The 22,185-nt window shown below is 46.1% G+C and overlaps 1 protein-coding gene across 2 annotated transcripts in view; it reads right to left on the bottom strand.

Moving 5' to 3' along the window:
* GOLM1 (golgi membrane protein 1) overlaps positions 1 to 22,185 on the bottom strand; it is a 356,993-nt gene that overhangs the window by 63,781 nt on the left and 271,027 nt on the right. For both annotated transcript variants that reach the window (XM_085633090.1, XM_085633091.1), the window contains one exon: positions 5,986 to 6,282. In XM_085633090.1, coding sequence (XP_085489216.1) covers positions 5,986 to 6,282 — 297 coding nt within the window. The remainder of the gene's footprint in view (positions 1 to 5,985; positions 6,283 to 22,185) is intronic.

The raw sequence follows: 22,185 nt of genomic DNA, 5'->3' as shown, positions 1-22,185 counted from the left end.
CCGAAAGTTAAAAATCCAGGCAATGAGAGGTCGCGGAGGGGCTCCGACCTTCGGCCTTCCCCCGGGAACTCTGTGGGCCCTCTCCACGGCAAAACATTTACTCAGTCCCCGAGGCTGGAGATGGGTAGCGATCAGGTCTTCCACAAATAGATCCGCCGCCGCTTCCTCCCGTCCCTCGGGCACCCCGATGATGCGGATGTTGTTCCTCCGGGCCCGACTCTCGGAATCCTCAAGGCGCCGATCTATAAGCGCACTCGCCTGACGAAGTCGGCGCACCTCCGTTTGTAGGGCCACCACCTCAGTCGTGAGGCCCGATGCGGTGTGGGCCAAAGAATCAACCCGGTCGTTGGTCTTAGAGAGATCAGCCCTCACCAGGCCAACATCCACAAGGACCGCGTCGATCTTATGTGTCAGGGTATCGAACCGCTGGCCCACCGAGGCCTTCATCTCGGCAATGGCGCCCATGACGTCTTGCAGAGTCAGATCCGTGGGCAAGTCCGGAGCATCAGAAGGGCCCTCAGAGGACTTGTGTGGTCCGCCAGGAGATCCCCTCTGAAGGGTATAGCGGTCCATGATGTTGGACTGGTGTGCGGCGCCACGCCGGGTCGACTTGGTCTTTGATCGATCTCCATCTTGTTTCGTGGCCATCGCCACCGTTCTCACACTCGCACCAGCGACGCCGTAGAGGGCAGGCAATCGGGGCCACAAGCTCCGAGGGGGGCCACCCCAGATCGGCGGGGTGGGTCACAGCCGGCAGGCAGGCAGGGTCCCCCAGCGAGGCCACACCAACGCAGAGCTCCGAGATCTCACTCGCAGAGAAGGCGAGGGGGTGCGAAAGTGAAAGCGAAAGTGCGGGGTACGCGACCCACCAGGCCCAGCCCGCCGTTGTTGTTCACTTTGCCACCAGGTCACCCCTCAGCGCAAATCCGGGGTCCGGCGAGGAGAAGGCCGCAAACTTCAATCGGTGCTCACTCCGGCACCCGAGGTCCGATTTGAGAACGGGAAACGGGTACCACCTCAGCTCAGGCTCACCAACACAGTCCCCTCAACCGAGGCAGGATAAATACAGGATAAATGTAGGAGGTTGCGGAGGTCCTCGGGAGCCTCGCACCTACGCGGCCATCTTGGTTGCGCGCTAGTCTCCTCCTCCCCCCAATTACACTTTTTTTAATATAACATTATAATACAATATATTTAGTACTAAATCGTGCTGAGTTGAAAGATAAAAGAGAAAAGAGTTCTTATTTGTGTCAAATTCCTTCAGATATATTTTCCTTCCAGATATAACCACTGATTTTCAGTTTAATTCACTTTTATCTAATCATTCTATAACGCAGTGTTAAGATAGATCAATGATTTAAAAATCAATATTAAAAAGGACTTCAATTTCACATTTCATCCAGAATATAGCTAAAAAAAATGTTGATGAGGTGTTTCGGTGGTTTTGACTATTCTCTCCGCCTTTTTCAGGACAAGCAGTTATATTAAAAATTAATTTCCTTTCCTTTCTCAACTTTGAGTTCAATCCTCATTCGAGTATGATATTTCTGCCTTTAGTCACTCTTTCTGTATTCAAAACTTCAATCATTTATTTCTCCTTTCATATGAATATGGTTGAATAATCTCTGTGGTGATTCAATCCACATCAGTTATTGATACTGTATAAATGATCAGTTTCAGACTTTTTGATGGCCGATATAGATAAGTAGAGAACCTTTTATTAAAATTAAAAAAAAGAAAATCCTGGGAATTGGGAACACGAGAGAGGCTCCCCGCGTGCATGTAAAAGATAATGAGGCAGGATATCAATCGTGATACCTTTGACACAGCGAGCCAATATATAAAAAGTTTCTCTACTTTTTAATGATAAAGGGGAGACCGGTTCTCTCCACAACACCATGTGTGAGGCTGCTTTACTGTTATTCTAAAACCAGGGAAGGATCCCACCAAATGTGGATCATACAAACCAATCTTACTTTTAAATACTGATGTAAAGCTCTTCACTGTGATACGGGCAGCAAGACTTAGAAGAGCTGCAGAGGTCTCATGCTATTTCTACCTTTAAAAATAACATAACTAAGTCTGAGCCACTTTTTACTGCACTTCTCACGAACCAGATGGAAACTCTGCAACATCGCATACATCTCTTGTAATCCTCGGACCGTATAAAATATTACGGATCTTCATGGGTTGCACCACTGGCCAAGGAGTGGCCTTATATGGTACATAGTTTGGAGTCATTTGAAATGGGATTTCCAAAGATGGTATATGAAGCAGTTATCCTGGCTGAGGTGAATTGCAGTGGTAAAAATGAGCATCTTTTCACCAGATCCACTGTTTCAGACGATAGCACTACAAATCCCTCCAACAATAATCAACAATTCCAAAGCCCTAAAAGATATTTTTTTGTGTTTAAAAAAATCTCAACGCACAGCCAGTAAGGCTTTATATAAATCAGTGACTCAGCAGTCCCGTACATTCCATCTTATTTTCAGGCATCCCAACTGAAATTCCTAGTAGAGTGGAGAAAAAGACGACAAAACAATGGTGTTTTGTAGACCACCTTATAACAGGTACATCCCTATGGTATGTTCAATGGTTAAGGAAATCACAGTGCAGCTGGAGTTTATACTCTTATCCAATCACCGGAGTTGCTTTAGTGAATTGGGATAAGGTTGCCTTAAGACAAGGTATGAAATATTTTCCCTCACTATTCATACCCATCTCTTAACTGAGAGTTTACATCAGCATCAACACACTTGCATTTTAAGGTACAGCGAGAAAAGAAATGCTTTATGGTCAACTCCCACTTCTTGAACCAACAAATTGTTCCTTTGGAAGATCTTAGGGCGGAATTCAGTTTCCTGGAGACAGTAAAATTAGCAAATACCCCACTCTGTCACTGAGTCTTCCATCCATCCATCCATAAAAGAGAGAGAGAGCATCAAGTCCACTTATGGGCCTAGAAAAATGGCTAATGATGGGCTGCATTACAGGGCTCTGATGTCCATCCTTTTCAGTACCTTTTGGACTTCCCATAATGTCATCAAAAACTACGCAAAATGATGGAAAAAGAAATAGGTCATGAAATGACCTATTGAGAAGCGGGAAAATTGTAGGACATGGTCCGTAAATTTGAAGCAGCTGTGAAAAAATGAGAAAACAGTACAATATCTTGACCTATTGGCACAGAACTTCTGAAAAGTTTGAAAAATGGAACACATCAAAAGGGGATAGGTGTTGGAGGGGCTGATATGCATCTTTTGGGTCACTGCCCCAAGTTGGGAAAATATTGGGAGAAGGTACTCAAGGAGCTTTACGATGCCTTCACAACTTTTATTCCCAGGGAATAGGGTGTCATACAGTTAGGCAGACCGTACTCTTAGAGATCACCGAAGACAATCAAGGACAAACAACTGTCTATGGCTTTACTAACTGCAATACAGTAATGTGGAGGAAAGCTACACCACCTGTTTTTTTCCTGGATCGTCAGAATTTGGGACAAGATAGCCATGGAAAAGATGGAAACGCATTAGAACAAAATCAGAAACCCTACGAATAATTACTCATGACTACAGGGAGCTTTCTTGCAGAAAAACTACTTAAGAAAATGTGGCTTATCCCAGAGGATGTATCCCAATCACTCCCACAGTAAGGGTCCTAGGTATCAGTTTCGGTTCTAAAAGACTATCTCCTACGACCTTCAAATAGCAGAGAATCACTCCTGAGAATCGCATAAGGCAGAAGATGGCCAGGAGCAATGGGAGGGAGAAGAAAGTCTGCTGTTGTCAACTGTCTATCAAATTATTCATGTGTTCGTTGTGGACTGGAGAGTTGCACATAATGGTATGTGTGCCACCTGCAAAATAAAATACGGGTTAACCTAAATAAAAGAACTGCAGCTAAGCGCCCATTTTAATTGGGTTACCCTTGTGAACTTGCAGATTGATGTTTACGATTTACGGAGTTGGTCGGAAAGTGTTAGGACTGATCCTTTCTGATGGCTTTAGTACATGTACTTAAGCTTGATATTAGGGGTTTATTGCTGCATCCTGCTACACATTCCTTGGGTGATGTAGGTTATTTAGGGCAATGTTCTGAAATCAGGAGCAGAGCAGAAAAAAAGACTTAAGTGATTAAACCAGAGGATTATCTATACTCTTGTCATTTTTGTGCTACTTATGCTAACTGAAGGTGAACTTTACCCAAGTAGCCATTCACTCGGCAGCTCAGTAGAAACAGGTTATACCAACAAGAGAAGCAGGCCCTGAGGGTAGGAAGTGGGAAACTTCTGCTAATACACCGTGGACACCCCACAACCTGCACTACTGTCTCATAGTACAGATTAAGACAGAAGAAAGGAGGAGCATATTTACACAAATTACACACACTTTAGCCAACACAAAAAACAGACGAAAGAAAAGTTGTGGAAAAAGCAGACTGCATGCATAATAGGTAGAGGGTGCCATGGAGCAGGGCCATCATGACGCGCTCAAGTGCTTCCCTGCAATCCAACATCTTCAAAGACATATTACATCATTATCTGCTCTTGCCACAATTTGCAGTGAACCCATTCCTTGCAAATAAAGAAGAGTTAAACAAAAGAGTTATGGTATTAGACAGCACATAATAATCAGTCCCTGCTATAATGCCATGCAAACCATCCATGCCTTCAGTTCCTTCCCCTGCTTCTCACACATTTGTGAGTCAGGTTTAATTTGTTTTGAATTCCGTGCTTTTCCCAAATGTGCAGGTTACCACAGGCAGTAAACAAAGCACTCTACAGAAAGCTGCAATTTCCTTTGGTGAAACGTATTAATAAGTAACTATAAAATCAAGCGCAAAGGTAAGTGTGTTTTTGCTTCTTCAAATTGCATAGAAAAATAAGTTTGTTCAGCAATTGCAGAGAAGGAAATTGTTTGCATCAGCACAACTCTAATCTTATCAAATATACTGACATTTCCTGTGAACATGCACAGATAGAGCAAAAATTAACATTATGAATGCGTGTATAGAGAAAACTGGTATAAGGCATGGTCACTGCCAAATTACTGGCTCGTTCTGGTTCAGAGCGAAAAGAGATCACATCACTGACATAACTGCTGAAATTTCTTCTGGCAGGCCAGACCTGCGAACGTGATTTGAGGTTCGACAAACAAGATCACTGAGCTATGCAAATCTTGCTAGCTTAGCTTTGAAGAAAGATTACGGCTGTAAAAATGTCCACTCATGCTGGGTCCATGATATACCAACTCCAACATGAGCCTAGAATAATTATTTTAAATTCTAAAGAAAAAATATAATATTGGATATTGTGCCTTAGCTGTAATTTAGAAAAACGGGGGCACGTAAGGCCTGTCCTTTTGACAGAGCAGCACATGCACATTGGCCTTGTTGGCAGCAAGTTATTTCTACTGGAGATTACAGTATTGGCCAACACAAAGGTTGTGCTCAAGGTTGCTCGGGATCCATGACTCCTAAAAGTGCAGGCTCTTTGCAGGCAATCTGTGAAGCACACTTTTGAACTTCACGAATTGGCAGTTTTTGGTTTTTAAATGGAGCCCAATGTTGTATATTCCTATACACATTTTATTGAAACCGATATCAAGTATAAAGTGACCTGCGCGAGTTCTTTAAAAAAAAAAAAAAAAAAAAACACTGTGTTATTGGATAATCCATTTCTCACAATCAACCTTGAGAAAGGTGGTAGAGTATTACGATGAGCAACGGTGTGACTTGTGAACCCTTTTCATTTTCTTCTGTGTTTTTGTTACAGAATTATCCTGGATAGGATCTTTAAAGGAACAAAGAAGGATATGGAAAATAGTACTCCGTGAAAAAAGGAGGGTTCAATCATAACATTCCATGTTTAGATAAAAAAAAATTGAAAAAGAGCAACCTGCATCAGTGAGAAAATATACAGCATCATTTACACATGTCTGCGACCTTCAGCACCTCCTTCTACATCAGTGCTTGGATACGTACCATCATCTGCCATTTCTTTCTCCTCCTGGTCATCCAAATTGAGGAGTTGCTCTCGTTCAACTTCTTCATTGTTGATTTCTTTTTTGGAGTTTTGGTTTGCTGGTTCCTCATCCTCTGCTGCTTCTATTTTGTCCTCCTCATAGGGTCCCGGATCATTTCCCGGCTGAGCTTGCACAGGGTTGTTATCCTTTGAAGGCTTGGATGGCTGCGGAGGGGGAGCTTGTTCTTCAGGCGCCCCCTGGTTCACCAAACTGCCTAAGTTTAAGTCACCCAGAGAACGAGAATTCTTCTGGTCGCCTGAAAAACACCACTACATATCAAACACCATCCAAAATTAAACATTTTTTAAGACAATGTAACAAGTCTCTACTTATGACAAATACATCATACATGCCATGGTAAAAAAAAAAAGAATTACATTATGCACAGGACCATACAAACCCAAATTTACACACTTTAAAATCGTGCTAACTGAGCACATTTATTTTGGAAGAAGCCAACCTACAGCGGGCTTCAATGCTAAAAGTTGTCCATGTGAATAAAAAATCCACTTGAAGTCAAGCTAGAATGACTTGCATTCCATAATCATTTGTACTTCATTAAAATGATTTGCATTCAGAAAATACTGACTGTACACCACAGGAGTAGCTTTGCCCCTTAACTTGGGGCTGGTTGGAGAGATGCAGTTTCTTAAGAATGCTTTTAAGTGAACTTCCTAAATGTGTCCTTTCTGTCCAACTTGGTATGTGAATCATTAGATCAATTCAATAAGTATTTCACTACTTACCTTATGTAAAACTAAAAGGAAAAAGGATAAACCCAACCACCACACAAAATCAGAAGCACTCTATTCAAGAAGAACTAAGACACTACTGTGCATTTATTTTCTCAAATGCATATTGACCACATCTGTTCAGCATTTAAGAAGCCATGTTGAGGGCTTTCAAACTGATCCGAAAGAAGATTAAAGATTTTAGATGGGCACGCCGCTGGCTGGCCAAAGGAGCGCCTAAGGCAAGCCCGTCTGCGCCAGACCGGGTCCAGAACCCCTGCCCCTCTGCAGACAGGTAGATTGGTGTACACTTCTTCTCAAATTAGAGGGTTAAGGGACAAAAAATAGCTGTCTCCATTCCCTGTCCCTAACTAATGGAGATTCTTCATGCACTAAATGCCCATGTACGCTCTGCACGACACTGGAAACTCAGACACAGGGATATATAAAATGTTCTCCCTTAATTGTAGAGCTCTACCTAAACATTCAGGGGAATTCAACTTATTCCTAGAGGACTCCAAACCCGACATATTTTTAACAGAAACATGGATGCACAAGGACTCTGCACCAGATGCAGTCAGCACGCTCCCGCCTGGGTAGAACATCCAGCGCAAAGACCGGGAGAGAAAAAAAGGGGAGGCATCGCTATTATTTTTAAAGATTCTTTTAAATGCCGAGTTGAATCTAACCCTGTCGCGGACTGCGAAAGCTTATTCTTCTCTATCTTACTTTTTGCTACACTCACTTTCTCTGGAATTCTTATCTATCGACCCCCTGGGGTGGGCAGACAATTCTTCAATGCCCTTCCGGAAGTGGCGGCATCCCTGCAAGCTCTTCCACTAATTCCTCTTCCACTAATCTTACGCTTCTAGGGGATTTTAACTTGCATCTTGAGGACTCAAGTAAAATGGATGCCTCTGATCTCATCCACAACCTCGCAGCAATTCAATTAATACCAAAAATCATACGGCATACCCATATCAAACGCCATACCTTAGACCCTGTATTTACTAACATGGAGCTGGTAGTTGAGGCACCTATCCCCCTACCGTGCTCGGACCACTCACTGATCCCATTTTCCTTAAAAGCTTCCATCCAACGTGATTTTAAGGAACCCAACTCCAGGAAAACATGCCTTTGGTCCAAACTTTCTATAGATGCCTGGTCAATTGTACTCAAAAATTCTGAAACCTACATTCGACTCCCAACATTCTCTCATCTTCCGAGACACACACACACTGGATTGAGTCCTCCTTGAACACAATCATTCCGGCAAAAAATACCCACTGCAGGATGAGAGAGAAAATCTCTCCATGGTACTCCCCCAAACTCAGACTACTTAAACAGAACTGTAAACAGCTGGAAAGGAAATGGAGGAAGGACTACAGTGAGACCAGTAAAATGATATATAGAGAGTCCATGAAATGCTACCAAGCTGAAACTTGAAAAAGCACAGGCAGTATATTTTGGTGAAAAAATTAACATATAGCCAATGCCCCCAAAGAAATCATCCGTATCGCAAAGACTTCTAGAGCTCCCTTCTCCTGACACTTTTATAGGTATAACCACTGATCAATTAAATCAATTTGCAGAACATTTTCAGGGAAAAATTCAGACTGTAAGTCACACTTTCCAAGAATCTCCAGGGCCGAGCGACCTTCCTACCCCAATGACCAATGATCCATCTGACATAAACAGGAATATGGATTACACCAAGCCCGCTCTTCAGGAATTTCCTCCACTGGACCTTGATACTCTATCAGACATCTTCGTGCAAATAATATCAGGCTCTCCAATGGATCCTGCCTCTATCCACGATCTGCATAAGGTGACAGAGGTGGTACTGCCGGCCATACAGGATGTAATAAATCTCTTAATCTCCAATGGAGTAGTTCCTCCGGCCTAGAAACATGTGATGGTAAAAGCTCTACTGAAAAAGCCCAGCTTAAATCTGGAAATCTTGAGCCATTACCGTCCCATATCCCTACTACCCATGCTCAGTAAGATCCTGGAAATACACAAACTCCACTCTGTCTACTTTCCTAGAAACCCATGAGCTCCTACATCTTTTACAGATGGGCTTCCGTCCTCAAAATGGAATGGAATCCGCACTTATTACCGTGGTCGAATAAGCAAAAAAGATCATCAATCAGGGAGGAGCAGCTGCCTTTATCCTCCTTGATCTCCGTGCTGCTTTCGACACGGTAAATTTGAACATTCTCCTTGAAAGACTTCGGAGGGCCGCGGTGGCAGGGGAGCCATTGCATGGATTCAATCCTTTCTCAATGACAGAACATTTCAGGTTTATGGGGGTGATTCTACCTCTAGGTCTTTACCTCTTAACTATGGAGTTCCTCAGGGATCCCCCCCGGAGTCCCACGCTGTTTAACGTGTACATGAGGCCACTGGCTGATGTTGTCCATCCGTATGCAATTGAAATTGTCACATGCTGGAAGACACTCAGCTGGTGGTCTCTTTAAATCACCCACAGAATGTTCCTCCTGACCTGGAATCGTGCCTGGAGAAGGTAGCCACCTGTATGCAACAATCATGTCGCAAACTTAATGGACACAAAACCGATATTATGTATCTAGGTAATGCATTCAACAAGGAGCTCAAAGTATCATGGCCAACATGTCTGGGACCCCCTCCAGTCCCCAAGTCCAAAATAAAAAGCTTGGTCGTGTGGCTTGACAAGTCACTCAAATTCGACCAGCAAGCAGTGGAAGTAGCAGGGGTCTGTCACAGCATCCTTAGAATGCTGCGGACAATCCTCCCCATACTTCCCCATGGGGGCAAGGAGAACCATGGTCCAGGCCTTAGTTCTCTCGTGCCTGGACTACAGCAATTCACAGTACCTAGGAGCACCTAAATCCACCTTAAGGAAGCTTCAAGTGGCACAGGACTGCGCCGCCCGACTATTGTCGGGCTCGTCCAGAATGCAGTCAGCCATGCCCTGTTTAAAGTCCTTACACTGGCTTTCCATAGAGGAGAGGATCAAATTTAAAGCCCTATGTACTGCACACAAGACCCTCATGGGTAAAGGCCCACGTATTAACCAGCCTCCTATTGTGGCATACTGCCCAAGGAAATCTCTCTGCTCTGCAAAGCTAATGCTAGCTACCATCCCTAAAATCTAAAGGATGGGAAGTGGGGGACGTTCCTTTTCATACAATACAGCTAGGCTGTGGAACTCCCTTCCCCTGCATTTGCGCTCAGAGACATCCCACCTCACTTTTTGGAAAGGTCTCAAAACCTAGCTATTCCAGAATATCAACTGGTAGCTTTTCCATGTGCCTGCTCTTTCTGCCGCTAGCGCTGGGATGCCTTAGGGTAGCCATGCGCTTAAGAAGTGTTAATAATAATAATAATAATTAGTGTTAAAGTGCATAATTCTTAAAAGCATATATAACACCAATCCTCTCAATTCAGAGAAATTTTGCTAATAACTTTTGGGTCGTTTGACTAATCTACACAAAACTTTCCCCCAAAAAAAAAGCTTATTCATTTCAGCTCCTTCCTGGAAAGTTTTAATGTGTTCTGTCAAGGGGGTAGAGAACAAGAGGCGGAATGGGGGTGCCAAAACACAAAATACTCATGCATTTTTCATACACTCCTTTAACAAGTACTACTGCAAAAACTTATAAACAGAATTACACCAAATTTGGCAGAAAAGTGGATCTTGGTACACAGATTGCCCTTTTTGCGATTCGGTGTAAATCCGTTAAGTAGTTTTTCGGAAATTAAGATTTAAAAATATTTGTATATCTGGACAATTGGGTCCGCGAAAGGCTCGCAGGAGCACCAATTTAAAAATAGTGTTCTGATTGGCCCAGGGAACTTTATCCCCTTGGGCCAACTCCAATGGGAGTCAGTCTCTCGTGGGAGCGATCACTCCGATTGGCTGCCAGCAACATGAGAAAAATGTTGCTGGCAGCTATTACAGGACTTGAGGGGACTTGGTCTCCTATCCTGAACCTAGAGGTAAAATAGGAAATGTAAAAAAAAAAATGCTTTTCGCCACAATCCCGTGGAAAACCCAACAGGACCCCCAACCCCTGGGAGAAGGTATATTTAAGAGGGTGGGGGCGTGTCCCATGCCGTTTTTAGCCGAGGGGACCCCATCTTTTGGAGCATAAAGTATTTTTTAAGGGGAATGGGAGGCAGTCCGAGCAGTTTTTGTCCCTGGAGTCCCCCATCTCCATGGACCCAAAAGTATTTTTTAAGGGGAGGGGGCAAATGACACCAGTCCCTGAGCCTTAGAATGGCCTTGGAGACCCCACGCCCCCAGGATCATAACTTAACTTTAAAGGAAGGGGGACGTACGCTCCCCGAGCCTTTAATGACCTTGGGGAACCATCCATCAGGTCAGGCTCACTTGCTGTGTCCCAGGGAGCCCACCCCCGGGACACAATATTTTGCTTACCTGCACCGGCAGGGAAACCGGTGTTTGTTCCCATCTGGGAGTAGCATTTTCAAATCTCATTCCAAATGGGAGCAAACACTAAGTTTGTTCCTAACTGGCAGGAGCTTTAGAAATGCTTCCAATGACTGGGACCAGTCTTCTGTTATGTTTCCTTGTCAATCATAAATAGCTGCTCCCTCTGGAGCAATGCCAGCTTCGGCAGCATGCAGGGATCTTATCTGGCTGGGGCTGTGGGGAACCAAGGGCTTTTCCAGAAGCACCTCCCCTATTAAAAAGACATGCCCCGGGGAAAGGATACCTGGGGCCCTGGATGACTCGGAGAGGCCCCCACTTCCCTTTATTTTTTATTATTTTTTAAACACACAAGACCCTAGGAAATGAAGTCCCAGTGCCTAATGAGGCTCTGGGGGAGGGGGCATATGCCTCCCACACTCCTTTTCATAACCTTTGACATAGGGGATGGTGTTCCCTAGGGCCCAAAAATGCTCGGGAAGAGGGACCGAATGCCCGCTCCTCTTTTTAATTAGAAATCGACAAATTAGGGCAATGAGGGGGTACTGCACAGGTTTACCAGAGAGAGACACCTAGCAATTTCTTGAGAATGATGTATATGGATTATGACCCAATACTATAATTAGCTGCCAGCAACCATGACACAGCCTGGTCATGGGAACAGCATTTACCACTGCAAAAAGGAATCCTACTTTGGGCAGAATCAAAAATATTCAACAGTCTCGGACTATGGTGGTGAGCAAAATGACATTCTCAGAGCATTGTTCAGGCAATACAAAATTGGGACTCTTCTCTACGAGAAAACATACCAGTTCTGCCAAAATGATAAAACGGGGATCAGGTGTTCACTTGGACACCGTGCCAAGGGTTTTCAACCCTACAGCAAGCTCAAGGAATTTTAAAGTAATTTGTGTCACGATCTGCATTTCTTTCAGAGTACATTTGAACTCCTCAAGGGCTTACCATTCACCCTTTTCACAGATCATCACTGGACTACCCTCAGTCTGTATATGGGGGAAAGGGTTCTAGAATTAGACACAATGGGCAGCAACGACTCATTAAAAAGGTCTGTTTAGACACTATGATGTTGTCCAATATAATTCCCAATATTCCACTTCTACATGGTAATATTTAAGGGCTCATCTCCCACACCCTTTCTTTATAGGTCCTCTGTTCTGCTCTTTAGGTGTTCTGACATAACACTGATGAACAAGTTACTTACCTTCGGTAACAATGTATCTGTAAGAAAGATAGGTTAGTTATAGATTCCTTACCTTAGAATTACCCCCAGGCGTCAGAGTGGATCCGGAAAGTTTTTTCGTCAGCAGTACCCCTGCGTGTCGGAAGGTGGCGTCCGTCGACTTCGTGTTCGTCATCTGCATCATGGTCGCCGGGATGCCGTTGTGGTAGCTACTGAGACGCGGCCCTTGTGCGCCGACGTCAGTCCTGTATACGACTTTCCACGCCAGAAACGCAGAGCCATGCAAGACACTGACCACTGGTGCATAAATCCTTAACCCTAGAAGTCAGTTCGCAGAACGGAGAGAATGGGTGGGGCGGTAAGAAATCTATAACTAACCTATGTTTCTTACAGATAGAAGACATTTGTGGCATGGTGCACAGAAAAGGCTGAGCATCCCCTTTCCACCCCTCTTGTTCCTCCTTTCTTTGGCCAAGCAGGGCTCTGCTCTGGGCACTGTAAAGGGCTACCGCTTGGTCATTTCAGCCTTCCTTAGGCTTCCTGATCAGCCTTCTCTTTTCAAGTCCCCTGTTGTAAATACATTTCTTAAGGGCATTACTCATCTTTTTCCTCCTGTTTCCTTCGTAATGCCCCAGTGGACTTGAACTTGATCCTTACATGCAGGGAGAGTGAGCTACAAGCTTTCTTCCAAGCCTTCCTTTCTGGCTGTCCATCCGGACAAGGTTACTTCTTTCCACATTGTCCAAACCATCACTTTGCCCATCTTCTTTCCGCCTCTGCATCCTTCGAAAGAGGTAGAGAGGCTCCACCGTCTGGATCCAAAATGTGCACTTTCCTTCTACTTGGATCGCACCAAACAATTCCGGGTGGACAACCCGCTCTTTGTTGGTTACGTGGGCGTTAAGAAGGTCGAGCCTTGCACAAACGGACCATCTCCAGGTGGGTTGTTCTGTGCATCAAAGCCTACTACTCTTTGGCAAAGAAGGAGCCTCCAGTGGGGCTGCACGCCCATTCCACCAGGCCGACTGCAGCTACTACTGCTTTGGGACGACGAGTCCACCCCCAAATGACATCTGTCGGGCAGCTACGTGGGCATCGCTGCACACGTTCACCAAACACTACTGCCTGGACAGCCAAGTCCGGAGAGACGGCTTCTTTGGCCGTTCTGTTCTCCAGGACTTTCTGGTGTGAACTTGGTTCGCAGACCTACCTCCGGGTTATCTATTCTAAGGTAAGGAATCTATAACTAACTGTTTCTTTCAGATGAACAAGTTACTTACCTTCAGTAAGAATATATCTGCAGGTGTATACAGTCTTCGTGGAAGGACGCCTGGCTGCCAATTTAACACTGCAGACTTCGGGAGGCAGGTCAAATGACGTCAACTGCCGCTGCTCACACCAGGAGGTGGAGGCTGGACAGGTTCGGGTGGAGGACCTTCCCCTGCTGCTGCGACAGAAGATCCTCCCGAAGAGGCAGTTGGATCGGAGGATCAATGGCCATGTTGAGCAGCTCGGGATACCAGACGCTTCGTGCCCAATCCGGAGCCACAAAAATGACTTGGGCCCGGTCACACTTGATCAACTTCAGCACTCTGGCCGTGGTTTAGGCGGAGAGGCATATAGAAGACCGCAACTCCACTCGCGATGAAAAGCGTGTCCTAGCGAGTGCCGCCTTGGAAATTCCAACACGCAGAATTGCTGACATTGCGCGTTCTCTTCAGTGGCAAATAGATCTAACCAAGGCTATCCCTACTGCTGAAAGAGACCTTGCACCACATCCGAGTGAAGACACCATTCGTGATCCATCATGCACCTGCAGCCGAGTTCGTCCGCCCTGGCGTTCAGGGAACCTGCCAGGTGTTGAACCACCAGGCATATGCCCTAATGTTCCAGCCATGTCCAGAGGTGGAGAGCCTCCTGACATAGGGTCCATGACCTCAACCCGCCCTGTTTGTTGCAGTACCACATGGCGGTGGTGGTGTCCGTGAACACCTGCACTACTCTTCCCCAGACAGAGGGAAGGAACGCTTTGAGTGCAAGACGAATCCCCCGAAGCTCCAGAAGGTTGAAATTGAGCCCAGACTCTGCCTGAGAACAGAGGCCTCTGATCTTAGCCACCCCCAGGTGGCCGCCCCTTCCCAGAAGTGATGCATCGGTCACCACTGTGAACTCTGGTTGAGGAAGACAGAGGGATTTTCCGTTGAGCCAATTCTCGTTTGAAAGCCACCACTGCAACGGGTGTGCAGTGCCCTCCAAGATCTGGACTCAACCGGACAGGTTCCCCTGATGTTTGGCCCACTGGAACTTCAGGTCTCACTGCAGAGCCTGCATATGCCATCTGGCATGGTTCACCAGCAGGATGTAGGAGGCCATCAGACCCAGTAGTCTGAGGGTCATCCTGACCGAAACCTGGGATAGAGGCTGAAAGATCAGAACCATAGCCTGAATATCCCGGACTCACTCTTCGGAAGGATAGACCCGGAACTGCGTCGTGTCCAGAACCGCTCCGATGAAGAGGAGCTTCTGAGAGGGAATCAGGTGTGACTTCGGCACGTTGATGGAAAACCCCAGCAAATGTAGGAGGTCGGCCAAAGTCTGGAGGTGGGAGACGACAGCCTGGGGCAAGCACCCCTTCAACAGCCAGTCGTCAAGATAGGGGAAGACTGGAAACCCTGATCTACGCAGATGAGCTGCAACCACTGCCATCACTTTCGTGAACACCTGAGGGGCACTGGTAAGGGCAATGGAGAGTACGGTAAACTGAAAATGCTTGTGGCTTCCGTGAACCGCAGGTAGCGCCTCTGTTTGGCCTGAACCAGGTGACCAAAAGGATCTGCGGCGGGGGGGCACCACCCGCATCCCTCGTCGCGTCGGCCGCCAGACAGGGAGGAGTCGCTCCCGGTCCCAGGAAGGGGGGGGGGAATCCTGGAGCTGACCCTTAGGGCTCCGCATGAGGAGCTGCGGGAGGGGCACCAGAATGGTGTTGGCTCCGCGACCGGTCCCTCGACCTCCTATGCGACCGGGAGCACAAACTGCGCAGAGCCGACTGCCAGGCCTCGAGTAGCTTTCGGGACCGCTCCAGCAAAGACTTCGGGCCATGGTCCGGCAGCTGGAGCACGACTTGGGGTCGTGGTCATGCTCCAGGCAGTAGAGGCACATGCGGTGCGGATTAGTCACCAACATCAGTGAGTTACAGGAACCGCATCCCTTGTGCCCCAGGAGTCGATGGACTCAAAGACGGAGTCGACAAAAGTAGAGAAAAAGACAGTCAAAAAGTGACTGGAGGTACCGCTCTCTGCGCTTGCTGGCGCAGAAAAAGAAAGAACGGACTTCAGCGCCCGAGGATGGCGTCTAAGCAGCTACCGCCATGTCATCCTGGCGACCACGAAGCCGGACGCGGAGTCGACAGACGCCACCTTCCGACACCCAGGAGTACTGCCGACGAAAAAAGTTTCTGGATCCAGTCAGACGTCTGGGGGTAATTCTAAGGTAAGGAATCTAGAACTGTTTCTTTCATATACACAAGTTGAACTAAAATTGTCACCTCACAAGTAAGATTGCCCTTGACCAGTGGAATGTACATGCACAGGGAGTGCAGCAGCTGCATATAACTGACTCCCAGAAGTGGAGCATCCGATGCGCACTACTCATACCTTTTGCCTCACCACTTTGCGACCCTCACTCCTTTAAGAAACTGAGAGGCACAAAAAGTGGCCTAGTGAGTCACCATAATTAATTTGTTTGGTGACAATATCTTGATATTCTCAATAACCGACATCTGCTAACACTATGTGGATCCTAGGAGATGGTAAGGGCTGATATGCTCAGTTAGGAGTAAATTGGTTGATCAACTTGTTATGAGGCAGCGTTAACACAAGGGAGACGAGTAAGTGAGACCACGGGCTGCCAAACATCTTAAGGCAGAAGGTAAAATCAAGGAATGATATATGCTGAAGGCACTAAGGGATGGTCAGTGAGAGGAACCGTCGAGAAGCACTGCTAAAAGAGGACTGTTCTAGGGAATGAGGTGAATAACAAGCCCTGGAATACAGCGGAGTAACAATATTCTTGACTATGCTAATGGGGACTGACATGTTGCACTGCAGGAGTAAGATCTCACAAGTGTTGTCTAGGCATCACCCATTTATACCTGATGATTATGGAAACAATAGCAACACTAAGATTGCCAAAATAAGAGCATAATTTACCCACCAACCTATCTTTCACAGTTCACTTGCTCCTCCACTATTAACCTGCTTGCAACATCCCTCTGCCGTTCAACCTGGTTTACCTATGGTAAAGTGCAATGTAATGAGAGCAATCAGTTCCACCTCACTAACACTATATAGAAAGGCAGGCATACATATACAGCGGAGTAGAAGGTCACTCCCGTCCCAAAGGACCAACATGAACCACAGTGGCTATAGTGAGGACAAGTGCTTAGGACCCTTTTTGTTATCTCAACTCCTCGCTCATAGCCCTGAGACTCTCGCTAAGGAGAATCCAACATGGTCACTTAAACATCAGTTTCATCACTACCAAATGCAGTGGCCACCTTAAGTTCCATATGTGGCAACAAAATGAAGTGAGAAAAAAGCACAGATATTGGTGGTGGAATCAAGGACAACAAGAACAATGACTAGAACCATGGGTCAGACATGCTCAGAGGGTTTAGAAAGGAGTAAGTAGAGAATTTGATCTATTAAAGGAGATGACTTGAGTGATTGAAGAAACAAGAGCAAGAAGCGAATGAAACCAAATTCTCCAGAAATGATGTGCACAACCACCATAGAGAAGAGGGAAATGGCGTAAACGTTCCCATAGGAGAAGCCAGATTACTTACAGAACTAAACAAGAGGTAATCTAACCAGAACATATACTGAAAGCCAAGACAATAATGTGCCCAGTCAAAGAAATAAATCAAAGATTTAACAAAAGGCTTATCTTCATAATCTTTAAAATTTCCAAAAATTAACTCTGAAAGCCTTCGCCCAGGAACAAATTCTTCGTATTGATGAAAGTAAAGGCAGGACCTGCTGTGTGATGGTCTCACGCCTTAAAACCAATAAATTGGACACTTGTAATGGTATAACAATTGAATATTGTAATGGAAATTTACAGGAAGCCCTGAGTAACTAAAACACTGAAGCGAAAATACTTAAATTTAAAACAAGCCTTTGACGATTTCATATTCCACCAATAAGTACAGGTAAATAAGGCTATGTCAAGTCACAGCCGCAAAAGAGTATGCTTCCAAGAAATCTTCCCACCTCACCGCTGTTCTATACTCTAAACATGCAGAATGTCTGAAGAGCCGGGACTACTGCATTTGCAAATACAAATGATTTTTTAACATTGTAGCAGCCTAACAGACGGCACCAAGGTCATTCCCAATGTCATATAGGCTCAGAAGTCAACTGTCGACTCCATTTCTGCCACTTTCCTCTCCCATTGGCCATGCCTTTGAAGGAGTAAGACCAGGCCTACGGTGCTGGATTACTGATATCCCTCGTCCATGCCTTCCCAAGTCTAACAAACTCAACCAAGAACAGCATAAGCTGGCACAGTAAAAATGCAGTATAGTATAATTCAGCCCAATGTAAAAAGCCTAGGAGTCTATAAATTTTCTCCATGACGGAAATTAATTTCCTTTCTGGACTCTGTAATGATTTCAGAAACATTGCATGAATATTAATGCTTGCATCTCAGCCTGATGCACAGATGCCCTCTAATGACAAAGACAAAAGCAATTTAACAGCCGTGATCCTCATATTGGTGTGACCCACTCTTCTAAAGAGTAGCAACTCACAATCATGAAATGCTGCTAAGCCAGTGATTTAATCCATGGAAGGTTGAGAAATGTTCAAGAAAATTATGAGATTGTGTCATTAACACAGTCAGTTAGATTAATAAAGAATTTTTATCTTCAAGAAAAAAGACAGACTATGGAGTACAAATCAATGAAAGATTTTGCAATATACAGCAGCGGGCTCTAGGGAATATTTTGTTTTCTAAAATCCCAAATGTAATTAGAGATAAGCTTCAATCCATTTTCCTTTTCATGATAGCTGATAATGCCTTACCCACATCTAGCCAGTAAGCGTGAACTCCTAGGCATTGCCAGAAAATGTGCACGTCATCTGATTTTGCCAATCCGCACTTCGGGCAGCACCCGATTTCCCCTCCTATTCTGGATAATTTCATGGGCGACCAATAAACCCTATATAAACAAATGTTTTTTCCTTAATGGAGCATATTTGACAAATGACCAGAATATTCATAGATACTTGCCAAAGAGATGTTAAGTCAGCAGTGGGTAAAACATCCTTCTATTTATCTTCCAGGGGTATGTTGTGGCGGTCTTCCTACTGGACCAGCATGCAATAACTTAGTCACCTCTTTCTTTTGTTGAAAGTTGCCATAATGCAGTCTCCCAGTTATTCAAGCCTCCCACAGTTACTTTACTGTGGGCCCAATTTGTTAGTTGCAGGTATTTAATACTGGACAGCTGGTTATTGGTTTTCTTCACTAAATAGTCCCTGGAGATTGCATTATTCTCATTCATAAGTTGGCCCCATTTCTCAATTGCGGCCTCCATAAGTGGTGTAGTCAGTGAGTCTTGTAGGCACAAGGGAGTCCCGGGTGATTTCCAGATTGGGGCCCACTGGCTGTAATAAGGTAAGTCTAATATTCTCCGGACTGCGATCCACAGCTTATATGCAGCGCTCAGAACCTTTATAAAAAATTTAGGATGCCCGTATTTAAAAAGAAAATAGCCGCCTTGTTCAGCATAATCATGGGTTAGAGCTCCATAACATGGCCGGGCCAATTGGTAATTTTTTGTTAACCTTTGGGTCAGTATTGTCAGACCCCAGAGGCCCGAGGGGACACTTTTCCAGGCCGGTCCCATTTCAAAAGCTTAGTGCACCACCTGACAGTGTCCTGGGGCTGAGAATCCCCTGAAGTGGCGAGACACTCACCCAAAAGTATTAGGCGGACACCCAGCCCTCATAATATTAAGGCCTGTCACCTTGGTTAAAGGCCTGGTGATCTGTCACCCAGCCCCATTCCTTAAGTCTCCGACCTTCGTGCTAGTCCTGCACACAGAATGGACTTTGAGGAGAAATTCCAAGGAATGGAAGACCCTCTGGCCGACCTCCCTTGGGATGATGATTTTTATGAGGCTGTAGACACCTCAATTTACCGAGCGGTGTCAGAGGCCATGACCCAGTTAGAGGAGAGACTCTCACACCAGATTACTCAGGTCTTTGAGAAGTTGGAGCCTCATCCCACAGCTCCTCCACTACTCCCCGATGCCTCAGAGGTATCACGACAGCGGAAACAACGTCTCCTCCGCTAAAGCGGGCCCGCGATTCAGGGGTGGATGGATGCCTTTGACAGGCTCAAACAGGCCTTCCAGGACAGCCAACCTGTCCTGCAGGGGATACGGTGGTCCCCCCACACTGATACAGACCCTCCCAATGTCAAAGGGGATACTGATGACTATTCCAGGCTGTGGCTCCCCTCCCGCCCCTCCCACACTGCCCAGAGCACGTCGGACATGCTGGATCCCGACGGCATCATTCACCCCGGTCCTCCGAATGGGCCCGGCCGACAAAGTCACCAGTTATATGGCGGTCGCATTTGCAGGCCGCTGGAGAAAGAGGCCCGAAACTGCTTCCGGGCAGAGTGCCCTCGCCACTCCCCAGAGGGGAAAGTGTCTCTCACCACCGGAGATTAACCCATGTATGGCCACCTTCTTGCAAACATTCATAAGGGATCCCAAAAAGGGGATTGATAGGTCCAGGCTGGCATGCAAGGACAAGCTCCTGGATACTTTGGGCCCTCTCACGAAGATTCTAGATATGGCCTCAGAGGCAAAATTGACGGGCTTCTTAATTTCCCTGAGACATTGTCAGAGTGGGCACAAAGGGCCATTGTTTTCTTGGGCAACGCAAATTGTGCCCTGTCCACGGAGCGCTGTTGTTCCCTTCTCATTAGGTGGATCCCAAACTAGGGGACCTGGTGGATTCGGAGGCAGGTGTCATTGTGTAGGGAGGGGTCTTCGGGGAGCCGTATGTCAAGGATATCGGTCACGGCGGAATACTTGCCCAGATGGGAGAACCAGGAGCCGGACTTCCAGTCATGCAACTTCAGGGATTCCAGTCTTCAGAGCCTTGCCCCAGAGATTTTTGCAAAGTTGAAAGACCATTAGGGTCCGTTATTGTTGGATCTTTTTGTCTCGAGGCTGGATCACCAGCTGCCCCGCTTTTTCAGCTTGAGGCCGGACCCCCTTGCGGTGGCCACAGATGCCTTCCTTCAGGACTGGAGCCAGGAGTGCTCCCCCCCCCCCCCCCCTTCCCTTCGCAATGATCACGAGGACGTCAGAGCAGGTCCAGAGAAAACGGGCAGAGGTTGTTTTGATCACTCCCCTTTGGAGATCGCAAGTTTGGTTTCCAGTTCTTCTGGAACTTTTCTGGGATTCTCCAATCCTACTCCCCTAGTTTCCAACTCTCCTCTCGAGTCCCGATTATGTCTAAGGCTTGGGCAGACAGCACTGTCAAAAGATACAGATCCGCTTGGGTACAATGGTCCTGTTGGTGTATGCAACAGGGTCTTAATCCCCTGGACGTAGATGTAGTGCACGTTCTGAATTTCCCAACACATCTGGCCTCTAATGGTATGGCTTACAGATCAGTAAACACCTTTTGGTCAGCCATTTCAGCCGGCCATTTACCGATTAATGAGGTGGCGGTGGGCGAACACCCCCTAGTCTGCAGATTGCTAAGGGGTCTCAGGCTCTCTCTTCTATCGGAACCGCGCTACTCTACCCTTTGGGATGTGAACCAAGTTCTCAACTTGTTTCTCTCCTGGCAACCGAACCATTTTCTCTCTAGAAAATAATTGTTGGCTAAGCTGTCTATGCTACTTTGTCCCATCTCTTGGCACTGCGTCTCAGACGTGAGGGAATTGGACATCACGAGCAGGATGTTCTCCCCTAATGGGGTGATGTTTACTCTCCACAGAAGAATGAAATGCCACACAAGAGTTATCACTTACCCAGAATTACCAGACTCTCCCAAGTAATGAGTCGTCAGATGCCTAAAAGCTTATGAGGAAATGACGGAGAAGTTTGGACCTCTGGGTGAACGGCAGTTACTCATTGCGCTTTTAGGGCAGTTTCTTCGCCCACTATAGCTAGGTGGGTTAGATGGGTGATACAGGAGGCCGGTATTATCCTCCGGGACTTTGGGGCCCACTCGGCACGGGCTGCAAGGGCCTCTAAATCATTCGGCTTGGGTGCCCGTTTGGAGGATATCCTCAACGTGGCAGATTGGTCCTCGGACTCTGCCTTTAAGAGGTTTAACTTCAAACCGGTGCTGGACATGGCTCACCTCGTGGTGATCAAGCTTTAAACTAACATAATCCTCGCTTCCAGTCCTGACATAGAATGAAAACTTTCCTAGCTATCGTAATGGAAAGTTTCAATGCTATTACGGACTCGGAGGGAAGGATTATCCCCACCCTAGGGATTCCAGAAGATGATCACCCTCTCCATATGAGAGTAAGTAATCCAGCTTGAGTACAAGTGTTTGCTTGACACATTGCTTATGTTTGCAAATGAACTGCTTCCTCCGCATTTTGGTTCGCAGGCTTTAGCAGTTTGTGCTCCGGCGGTAACAATGTACTCTATCTTTGTAGGCTCTGATGCAAATAAACAGGATTCATGAAGGTGATCCAATGGCTGACTTTGCGTGACAAAAGAGGACAAAGGGCCACTAAAGAAGG

Source organism: Triturus cristatus, chromosome 2_1, assembly GCF_964204655.1.
Source record: "Triturus cristatus chromosome 2_1, aTriCri1.1, whole genome shotgun sequence".
NCBI classification, from domain to species: Eukaryota; Metazoa; Chordata; class Amphibia; order Caudata; family Salamandridae; genus Triturus; species Triturus cristatus.
Note: the sequence above shows the minus strand (reverse complement) of the source record. Positions and strands in the feature narration are given on the sequence as shown.